General features: G+C 35.9%; 1 protein-coding gene across 1 annotated transcript; it reads right to left on the minus strand.

Annotated features, from left to right (window-relative positions):
- Positions 1-10,545: 10,545 nt before the first annotated feature.
- Positions 10,546-11,602, minus strand: LOC134797275 (enhancer of split malpha protein-like). The gene has a single exon (XM_063769503.1). The coding sequence runs from the start codon at positions 11,298-11,300 to the stop codon at positions 10,821-10,823; it is 480 nt and encodes a 159-aa protein (XP_063625573.1). The 5' UTR covers positions 11,301-11,602; the 3' UTR covers positions 10,546-10,820.
- Positions 11,603-11,941: the final 339 nt, after the last annotated feature.

Genomic DNA, 11,941 nt, shown 5'->3' on the forward strand with positions numbered 1-11,941 from the left:
AAGCATGTACCTAGTTATTGATATCGATGCTTATGTTTTGCAATATCGTTTTATGTATAAGCATAGAAGTAAGATTGTTCGTAAATAAATAAAAAACGTTCGAAATAACTAAATACTTGCAATGTCTTTTTCAGCAAAAATGCAGAAAAACACTTCCTAACTCTAAAAAACCATAACAGTAAAAATCGAAAAACGTAAAGAGTTGTACCGAAAACCGTAAAAAACCTAAACGCGATGCTCAAACAAACACTTTTTGTTAAACACTTTTAAATGCCATATCTCGACAAAATTTCAAGGGTTCCAATTTCAAAATCCACTCGCCACTACATACAGCCGCCATTAGAGATACAAAAACCGTTGAGAAAAAAAAGGAATTGCACCTTTTCTAAGGCGTTCTATATTTGAAACCTCGTCGCGTTCCCACGATCACCCACGCCAGTTGCGCTCTACCCCTCTATCTTGAGTTTTTTGTGCCATTATAAAGGCGATATTTATGTAAGCACACGTGAAGAGACGTCGTATGTATAATTTAAGAATAATAATGATAAGTAAGGAATCTTAGAACGCTGTTTTGGAATGTTACAAAGTGATTTATTTAAAGACAATGTATTTTATTGATAGAGGTATCCAATTTTTAAAAGCTTGCATGTTGCAAGTTGCAAACCTATATAAGTGATACATATTATCAAATATGCGTTCTTAAGTAGGTATAATAAAAGCAAAACATTCTTCCAAGACCACTTAGAGACTAAGTAATCATAAATTACGGTCAATCAACACAGGGCATGTGCAAAATAAACACTGCTTTACTCACGCATGTTACGAAACAGTCAAAAATAAAAACAACAGACTTCAAAATAAGGCTTACTTTCATTCAACAGTGAAACTTTCTAGAAGCATTGAATAAATGGGGCTTTATTATGACGCGTTTGAATTCATATTTGGAACGCGTGTATAGTCATTAAAGGAGAGGGCACAGGCACACATTGCGTTCAGCCGGGATGCGTTCCCACGATCCACGCGACATATGGCGCGAGCGGCCGTACGCGTGATCAACGGTTGTGAAAAAAAAAACTTGGACTTAGCGGACCTATGGGATGATGCCCGCGTACACAGATAAGGAAAACCGATATAGGTAGGTAATGGGTCTGTTACGTTTTTGAGGCCATTTTACTATCTTGAGATAGGAGATGGAGACAAAACAAACTTCAAAATGGGTAAATTATATAGGTTTGTTCAGGTTACCTCAAAAATGTACAAAAAAAATTATAAAATAAGTACGTACATTATGTGGAATTAGTAGTATAAGTTTTGATAAAGTATTAAATATGTATAATCAATAGTAAGTAATTAATTATAACCTGAAAAGATTAATTAATTATGTATGTAGGTATTTAAGGATAAGTGTCACGAATTTTAATTGGATCGTTAAATTATGTAACTGTTATGCAAACTCCATAAAATATGAACATATTCTAAAAGCCTAATTCAAAATTAGAATTATTCAACACCATACACGCACACTCCTAAAAAAACAACAAATCCAATAAAAAAGTTGACTGCCAAGGTCAGGCAAATTGTTCCGAATTTAAAATTTCTTAGTGTTTTTTTCCGGGGCAGGTGTGGCGCGACTCGCGAGCAACTGTCGTTGTTCCCACGGCTCGCACCGGCCCGTACGGGACCGTGTCATGATTGCCAATTACCACAGTAATGATACTGTGCTTTTGATTTTTAGAACTTTTACGAGTAGGTAATCTAACGTGGTTACCAAATACTGTGCTTTAGATATCTAGAAGTAGGTAGAAAAGATATTTAGGTACCTATCTATATCTAAAAATTGGTGTTAAAAATTAACATCTTTAGTACCTACGAAAAATGTTTTCAAATCTTTACATTTATGTCTAAATAAAAAATATGAAGATTTTGCCTGTTGGAAATACTAAGAAATAGATTTTTTGGGTCGCAAAAACTTAGATGTTTCACTCTTTATCTGGAGGTACCAGTTTTTATGCTTGCAGTATTTTTTAGTTAAATGTGATTAATATATACGATGACTTATTAAATCATAGTTTTATTCGTTTCTGAATCTTGAGCAATAGTAGGTACTTATAGCCGTACGCCGATTTTGTTTTGCGTAAAACTCTGATCGGCTGAGTACTCAACGGTACTCATTGCTAAACGTATTAGTCAGTTGTATTGTAAATAAATTGGTTCGCGGATAAAGTAGACCGAAAGGTGACTCATAGATAAAATTAAAAACAATCGAACTTACAGTCGGTATTTTAAATAGTTTTCAGCAACGCTATCGAAAATAATTCGTAGCTATTTTCACAGATTGAATAATTAAAAACTGCTGGCTTACATAAAATAAAAAGTTTTCAGCTGATTCATTGTTTATTAAATCAAAACAGTATTAGCAAAATAACCTAAGTATTAAAATTATAACTAAAATTAAAACTAAACTATGTACACATATTTACAAATAAAAAACGGGAGCTAGCTCGGCGCCGGGTGGTAGGATTCATAGATTTATTTCACCTATCGCAAAACGTAATTTCGTGAAAAAAAAATTAGTGTGGCAATAGTCGCTTTTCAGTAGTGCATGGGCAGAGATAAATTGCATTACATTACATTGAATGTATATTGCATTATTGTTATGCTGTATTACAAATACAACATTCAGAGCCCCAAAAAAGAGTACCTATAGTTTTTTTATTCTACTGTGTTTGACAACATTTTAACAATATTCCTAATACAAATAGTGCTTGAGCCGTAATTTATGGTACAAAAATGACTGCGCGTGCGGCTGCCACGTGCTTCTGTTGCATTATGCCCTTTGTTTGAGCATAATGAGTAGTTAACCACTTGTTTGTACACTAAATACCTTTAATAGACACAACAGTAGCCTGCCTCCGAGTTTATACAAATTGGATAATTGTTTTTTTAAACTAACAGTTATTTAATGGTCAGCAGTTTTAAGCAAAGGTATTTACAATTAAATAGTATTCATTATGCATTATAATAAGTAATTGAAAGTGATTATATTCGAACTTATTATTTGCAATTCGTAACTTATTTAATGCGATTTACTTAATACAGCAGTGTGTTTTATACTAAATGGCTAAGTAAATTTTTTTGAATTTAAAAAGTATTTTTTATGCCACGTTGGTGGCAAAGAAGCATACGGCAGCAGCTTAAGCGCAAGCAGTCATCATAACCTATAGACGCCTGCAACTCCAGAGGTGTTACATGCTCGTTGCCGATCCTTTAAAAACCTGTACACTCTCTTTTTGAAGAACCCCATACTGTAGAAGAGTGTAGATTCTTCGGCAGGGAGCTTTTTATTTCTAATGTAACTAACTAAAAGTATTCGTTTGTTACAGAGCCATCTAGCGGCCACCCCGTGAACTTTAACCAGGAAGAGATCGACCCTAACAATAAGGAGATAGGGGGACTCGGAAGTATTTGCAAGACAATGGCACCGTAGACAATATCTTTATAGGTCAGAACCATTTATTAGGGGCCGTGAGAAGATTTCGCAATTCGAGGGTGATGTTAGTATAAAATTTGATGCTATTACATTTTGCGTTCAGTTATTTTTGTACCTTCAACCAGGAAGTAACGGTACCAGTAGAATACATATTTCAAATTTGATTGTGATTGAGAAAAACTCATCTACAAAAATTTTGCAAATTTGGGTTTGGTGTATAAATAGTGCAACGTGAAGTGTTTATGGTGTACCTAATGTGAAAGTGCCTTTGGTGTAACTAGTGTGAAGTTATTTCGGATTTAGAACTTACTAATCGTGAAAAAAGCCAAATGGTTTTTTTTTTAAGTCGTAATTCGTTAAACAGTGCAATCAAATACCGAAACCCACAGAAAGTTTTGTAAATGTCAGAAATACGAAATGGGTATTTCATCTGAGTCATACAGTGTGTATGTTAATCTCTCAATATCAAAATGAAGGCTGCGTAACGCCAGTTGTCAACAACCTATGTACACTAGCTGTATCACACGAGTGACTCATTTATTTGACGTAGTTAAGGAGATGTGGATGTAAGGCTAGAAGAATGTACAATTGTTTACAATATAAAAATACTTACTTGAAACATACGAAACATACTCTTAGCTCTTACCAAAAAGAATAGATAGTATAGAGGAGTCCTGTCATTGTAAATTTTGTAGTCACTGTAAATTTACTGCCATCTATCGACACACAACTAAAACTCAAAATGAAAACGTATAAAGTTATCAGAAAATGTATATATATGATAAATGATTTTATTATTTTTATATCATTTTGATCCATGTTCATTCACTGATATGTGACGTCCCACGGTCAAAGGTACCTTATGGCGGGTATGGAGTTATGCATACCCCAGTAATCTACAATAAATAACCTATCGATAACACAAAAGATCAACCTTCTAGGTTGCGTAGTTACAGAGATATGATTTTTTGAAAATAATGTTGTGAAATGAGCAACTTTACGATAGAGAAGTTTTAAGTTTAGCCGCCTAAAAAACTATGTTCCTGAAGTAAGTTACATAGTTGACTACATATAATAATGCCTTATATATCTGAGATTAAAAAAATATTGCGACTTGTTCTGTAATGCAAATAGAAACTTTTGATATCGACTGATTTATGTGTATACTAACCAATCTCTTGAAAATAAAGTTTTATTTCATTTTCACGATTGATTGCAATGAGCTCTCAAGATTTAAATTTTATCTATTAGAAAACGACACTGACAGACAGTTTAAGCAAAAAACAATACCGATTTAGAGGTGAAAATGTATTTTCTGACTTTTTCATATAAAATCACAAAATTGAATATTTTTACTTTTAATGTGACACACAATCAATTTTTCTGAGCACATATGAAAGAAATTCTGTCATTCAAATGAAATAAATCCTAAAACCCCAACTAAATACTATATTTAACCCCTTATGCCACTTTAAACTTACATAACAATAACAGTATTTGCTCCATACATTTACGAAAAGGTACCTTATGGAAATAAATCTAATAATACATCACTACAAAATATCAATCATATTATAGTTTATCTTTTATGAATAGAAAATATTAATTTACATTAAACTGCCCCCAATTTAATTAGTTCTTCGTCATAATAATCTTAAAAAAGACCAATAATTTGTATGTAATGAAAAGGTACCTTGTGGTCAAGTTACATGATGAGGCATGATGATGATGGAACAGTTAGGATAAACTAATAATATTTTGGGGTTAAGATGGTATAAATCGTCTATTTCTTATCAATAATATATTTCGGTTGCTATTGAAGATAAGCGGCATTGAGGTTCAATGACCTCAGATATACCATAAGGTAATGCGTCGGGTATTGGCATTTTTCAGCAAACCAATGGCTGATTTACTGACCAAACCAAATGAAGATTATTCTAGTTAAGAAAGACTTGACGAGAGTAACTTTGGTATAATAGCAGTCTACTTGGATTTGTGATGTCGGTCTATGTACGGTTATAATATTTGCGAGGCGCCCCAACCAGAACTGAAATTATCAAATTAGTTTTGCAGAATGCTAATACAGTTCTCTACCAAACTTCTTTTCCCGTATTGACTAGTTTTTTTGGGAATTTTCAATCTTTTTTCCATAAGGTACCTTTTCTACTAAACTCTGAGACGACATTACTAGGCTTATAACTAACTTATAACAAAAATAAAAACAGGTAAACAAACGTTACGCATTAAGGTTTCAGATCACACAATAAAAAAAAATTGAGCATTTTTTCACCTCTTTACAAAACATTTAATATCTCCGAAACTAGAAACCCTCATAAGGTACCTTTTCCCGTGGAACGTCACATATCTATGTGTTAAAATTGTTAAATATGAAACGGTGTCGTCACGCCATCTAGCCGAGGATAGGCTAAAGGTGTGTGCGGCATCTATTCGAGAATGACTTTTACTTGAATTCCGAGGCACGTTTTTTCCTTAGACTTTATTCGTCTTAATACGAAGTTACATATGTCTTTGCTCTTACTTTATTAAAAGCACGTGATCGCAAGATAAGGTGGTTGTTTATGCAAAACGCCGGCAGCATATTGTACATGTAAAGGTCATACCTGCTTAATCTTTAAAAATAATGTGTACCTATAAATATTTGAAGGACTTATGATAGTTACGATGCCTGAACATATTGATACTAAATATATTTAGCTTGGTTTAAGTTTACTGATAATTCATTTTACGTATACGTTCTACAAAAGAGATTTAGCCTGATTACTGATATATGTAGGTAATATTATGTACTAACAAACGCAGGTCAACACAATTGTAAAGTTTGCAATGTAATTTACTAACACTAGCTACATGTAAAAATGGCGGAGATACAGTTCTATAAGAAGGATATGACGGGGAATCTTATGTGGTAAATACTTAATGATATTTATATTGTATTGGGTGGTATTGGACACGATTACCCTTAATAGAGCTCGCGCCAGCGCACAACTCTGACGCAAATGCCTGTGTTCGATAACTGTTTGCCTTCATCTGTGCAAACCTGGTGATATCATCGCTATACTACGGTTGCACAGGTGTCACATTGTTACGGCACCAAAATAACTGTTCTGCTAGGACCTTGGAATAACAGGGATTGAGGGGCATGGTTACACTGGTGGTGTTGGTATCTTAGATCGCTGTTCTAATGCATGTAGTGGGTGAGGTCGTGCTTAGTGGTGGTTGACGTATGTCAGTGTTCATTAATAATACGATAACAGCGATGTAGTTAACATTTGTAGTATCCTAGAGATGTTTAATTTTGACAGACATGTGATCTTAGATCGCTCTTCTAATGCATGTAATGGGTGAGGTCGTGCTTAGTGGTGGTTGACGTATGCCAGTGTTCATTAATAGTACGATAACAGCGATGTAGTTAACATTTTGTAGTATCCTAGAGATGTATAATTTTAACAGACATGTGCTTGTGACATTTTACGTTCAAAATTGAAATATTTATGCATAGGTACTATTACGGTATACGAAAACGTGAGAACAGCCTGATAATGTCTTAAGTTGGCAACTGCAATTGCCAATAATAAAGTGGGCAAGAATGTTTCTCAACAGAGCCCTCGGGTCAAACGATATTATAAAATTAATGGCTGCATGCTATCTATAAAGCAGCATGGTCTCTTACACTATTTATTAAGATCGCTTTAATTGGTGCGGGAGATTCATTATAGGGCACCCTAAATAACACTATAAATGTGAAGAAATAACAAAATGGAAACCGGTACTTGCATTCGATACATATTAAGTTGCGAGAAACTCCGTTAATGTACTTCTAATTGCTTTTGCTGGGTTCATATTGAGTGTAGCGCCTTAATAGCAATTTAATTGTAATTGAAAACTAATCAACTTTGCTGCACAATCTTCAATTAGCCATAGATCATAATTACGCAGGTTCAATAGCTGCCGCGGCTACGCGATGCCTGCCGATATAATTGACTCTTCTGTTCAGTTTTCGAAATCGCTGCACGTGGCTACCTTTTATGGTAAGACGTACAGTAATTTCTCCGAACATTCCAAAGTAACAATTGAAATGCACGTGTCTTGAAAGCATTCCGAATTTGAAATTGGAAGCCGAAAAAAATTAACCCAAATTTTGCAAGAGTTGCGGAATTGAAAATAAGGGTTGCAAAAAATCCTTTCTAACCCGAGCGATACGTCCGAGGCTTTGGATCGAACACGTGCAGCGGTAACAATGCTGTGCTTTACAACCAAATAGTCGGTTGTATCGGTGGTACATTTGCGACGTAAGTCGTATAGTGCCTGAGGCTCAGCGCGAGATGACTCACGGGCAGCGTCGTCGATACCGGAGCGAACGCCGTATTATTAAAACTCGAAAGGAAAAAAAGATAAGCGTTCACTCGTCGTCCCGCGTCAAGAATACATCTGCCGAAATTTCTCACGGGTCCTTCGAGCGCGCCTCGTATGGTATTATTACGCCGGACCACTCCGCTATCGCTACCTACGTATTATAGATCTCGCAGTTCTGGTAATTATGACGACTGGGCGACTAGCGGTATAACGCGGCTACTTTTTAATAGCGTGGCGATTAGCATATCGGGTTTGCGATGCGATATCTCTAGAGAGTCTGTCACCGCGCAATTAATTGACGCTTGGATGAAAGTTATTGCGGCCGCTTTTAGTTTGGTTTAATTATGAAACCGTGACTGCCATTTGTTGTAATTAAATTAACTAGTTAGTAAAATATACGTGCATGTTACGACACGTTTCGTGGGAGAAAGCTTTTCGCACGCACGTGTGTCGATAAATTATCGTGCTTATTGTAATCGATCTTTTGTCATCCAAATAAGAATAGTTTGTTATTCTTTAAGAATAAGTGAGTTGCACAATACGCTTCTGAGATACGAGTCCTGACTTGTTGGAGGTGTTATTTCTCGTAACAGGTTGGGACTTGTCGAGGCTCGGGGGTTGGTTTTTTAAATTGCGCAAAACGAAAGTGCCGATGTAGCCTGAGGACTTTGCAAACTATTGGGTAGGTATTGCTTAGGTAGGTAGGAACTCTTATTATGGTGGACTGAAAGTAGAACCAGCTCATTATCTATTATTATTTTATGTGTGCATGTAAGGTTTTAAAAATAATTATATAGTAACCGTTTTGCATGCACTACCACTACCTCTGTATTTGCATGCACTTTCACGTTTACCTATTTAACATAGAATTTATACTGTGGGTAGGTTACCTAACCTACGGCCATAATGAGTCAAATGAGTGTAGAACGTGTATATAACGAATTTCTGTTGCATTTACTGTATGATAAAAAGATAGTTGGGCGGTGGGTGCTTGAGAAGTTTGCAAATTATCGTGACTAACTATAACTATAATTATAATAAAACCACGAGCACAGTAAGCCTTAGGTACTGAGCTTACTGTGGGATTAGGTCGATCTGTGTAAAATTTTCGTATATTTATGTATTTATTTATTTATAATTGCAAACTTTTCAGTCCATGATATTTTCATAATTAATTTTGCGTGCATTTTCTAATGTATTTATACATTAAAGTGCTTAAAGTGCTTGATGGGGTAGTTATCAAAGTTAATACCTAGGTATATATGTGTGTGATTTACATATTCTTGCCTTTTTTATAAGTAGTTTGTTTATACATACTTACTAGTTTCGTAACAAAGAGCTTTTAAAAATTTAAGAAGGTAATGACTTAACAATAAAACCCACGTGCTACGCCGATGCGTCGTAGCATATTTTTGTAGAGGCTAATGTCTATTGTTTTATGTCGTAAGTACCTATTAACCAAGGAACTGTTTCGTGGAATATATTTACATACATAGGTGTAAGGTATATCATGGTAATATGTAAGCACATACTTGTATTATATATTGAAGAAATCGTAAAAGTAGGTACATAGCCTGTGAGTAAAATTTGAATGTATGTATTTTTCTTTTAGGATTTATTATGTACTTACAACCAAAGAATTAAAAATCTATATCTACTTACCAAAAACTTTGAAAGTTGTTAAAGTGTTGTCTTTTGATACTTGTAAATAAGGATTAAGGTATTTAATAATTGTTATATATGGTACTCTTTATCCTGTAGGTATTTAGAGTTTTTAATACATAGATTCTAATCTAACGAACTGACAAACGTTGTGAGTTAAATAAAAGTTTGTAATAAAATAAAAGTCAGTAGGTACCTACATATTTATGTATGTAGTAGTATTTTAGTAATGTGTTATGTATGAATGAAAAATGAATTTGTTCCCTAGGTACCTAACGTACCTATCTATCACAGTTTGTCAAATCTGTTTCCTTAAATCGAAGTTAATGAATGCAAAAGGTAAGTACATTTCATTCAATTTGCCTAAATAATGTAGGTACCTAGGGTTCTACCATTATGTAACGTATACTAATGCAAATAATCATACTTGGAGTCCACAGGCGCCACTTGTTTTTGCCCCTATCATATCTTCTATCTCTCAATCAAAGTCCACTTAATCACGTCATTCTGACGTCCAAAATAAAACTACGGCGGTAAAAAGTGACCATTAAAACCCAGTAGCGAGGTCCGCCTTGGGCTCTGCACGTGCGCGCTCCTCCCGACCGGTATACAGATTAACCGAGACTATACAGCCTTCCACGAACACCTTAAGGCTTTCGGAAAAAGGTCTGTAATGCCTTGGCTCAACTGTCTTTCTTTGATGGTGATTCGTTGCCTTATATGGTAAGTATGGACCGTGGCTCGCGCCGACAACATCTCGTCTGACCACTTATGGAACGAGCCACCAAAGGCAGAATTCAGCGCTACAACCTCCGATGCGACTCTTGTAAGATTGAGTTGCGGTTAAAATAGCACGCTACTGTATTACTTTATTATATATTTTATGACCATTCAGTGATCATATTATCATTTATTTCTAGTACCTATTATTATAGGGCATATGGGGATGTAAGTGAAAAATATAAAATTCATTTAACTTGTGTGTATTTTTTGTCAATACATTGAACCATTGTCGTATAAAATAAATTACCTATCATCCTAAATTAAAGCTCAGTAAAGGAAGATCACAATTTCAATTACCCTACACTTAACCTACTAAGTTATACAATATTTTCAAAATATCACATCACGATTCGAAAATACAATTAAAGCTTTCGGAGTTATCACGAGTTATCCGAACCCTAAATCCTAATCCTATATGGCACCTTTGAGATTAAAGCTAACATCACAGACGATTGCAGAAACCGGCAGCACTGGTTTCACGGAAGACACTGATTGTCGAGTGTTGTCGACTTTAGGCTTGCACCCAGCGGTCTTGGAAGACTGGGTACTGCTGCTCGGGGGTCTGGCATTCGGTGTAGCAGTGGGCGGCTGCGAAGTCAGCTTCGGTCTTGGTGACGGTGGTCCAGAAGAAGGTGCCGGCTTCGGTGCGGGCGAAGTGGACTGGGATGTAGAAGTCGTCGCGGGCGACGGGGATGAGGTCGCAGGTGGAATCCTCGTTGTACACCAGGAAGGCAGCGCCAGGCTGGCAAGTCTCCATCTCTTGATAGATCTTGCGCTCCAATGCCTCGTTGCTGGCGTTCTCGTCGGTTTCAAAACTGGTCTCGACGGTTTTGGCGGGAACGCTGCGTTTGGTCGTTTTCTTAATGATCTTCATTAACGGCTTCAGTAGCGCTTTGAAGCCGCTGTTCTTCATCTTTTCGCTGTTGTATTTGTTCTCGTTCATCGAGTTGTTAGTGGCGATGATGTATTCGTTGTTGGCGTAGTAAGACATGTTGAGAGATTGGGATAGCAAGGTAGAGCGTGTGTCGCAAGTGAGATCACAGGCGGGAATGTGGGGCTGCTCGGGCCGGCCGGCCTTTTATACCCAGCGCGCCGCCCCCGACACAAAAGCTCCTTGTACGTGAAAAGCTCCCTTGTGTGTGTGGGTGAGTTAAGTGGTTTATTCGATACGTTTTCATAAAGTCCAAGGGGTCTATACTGTAATAGCAATGATGAGTAACATAAAGAGTTACTTAACCATCCACTTACACAAATAATATGCATTAACAAAATAAATATTTTTCAACATTGGTGATGCATTAGTAGTCACTTGCTGTATCTACCTATCATTGGAATTATTAGTAAAGCGAACATAACTTTGTTAGTTGCAAACTGCTTACCATCAGGTGGGCCATATGCTTGTTTGCCATCGACGTCGTAATAAAAATAAGTTATAATGATTTTATATCACGTATTTCCAACTTATTACAAATTGAGAAAATGAACTGTGTTTTGCAATTTTTTTATCTACATAGATCCTACTGCCTAATATCTCCCCCCCCCCCTAAATTTATAAAAGCTCTCATAAATAACATTGTATGCAAATATGTATCCACAATCCTAATCATAGACTAACAATAGATACATTGATTT

Source organism: Cydia splendana, chromosome 15 (genome assembly GCF_910591565.1).
Source record: "Cydia splendana chromosome 15, ilCydSple1.2, whole genome shotgun sequence".
In the NCBI taxonomy this organism is placed as follows: domain Eukaryota; kingdom Metazoa; phylum Arthropoda; class Insecta; order Lepidoptera; family Tortricidae; genus Cydia; species Cydia splendana.

Coding starts and splice junctions, on each gene's coding strand:
- LOC134797275 (XM_063769503.1), bottom strand. CDS start 11,300: ATGTCTTACTACGCCAACAACGAATACATCATCGCCACTAACAACTCG.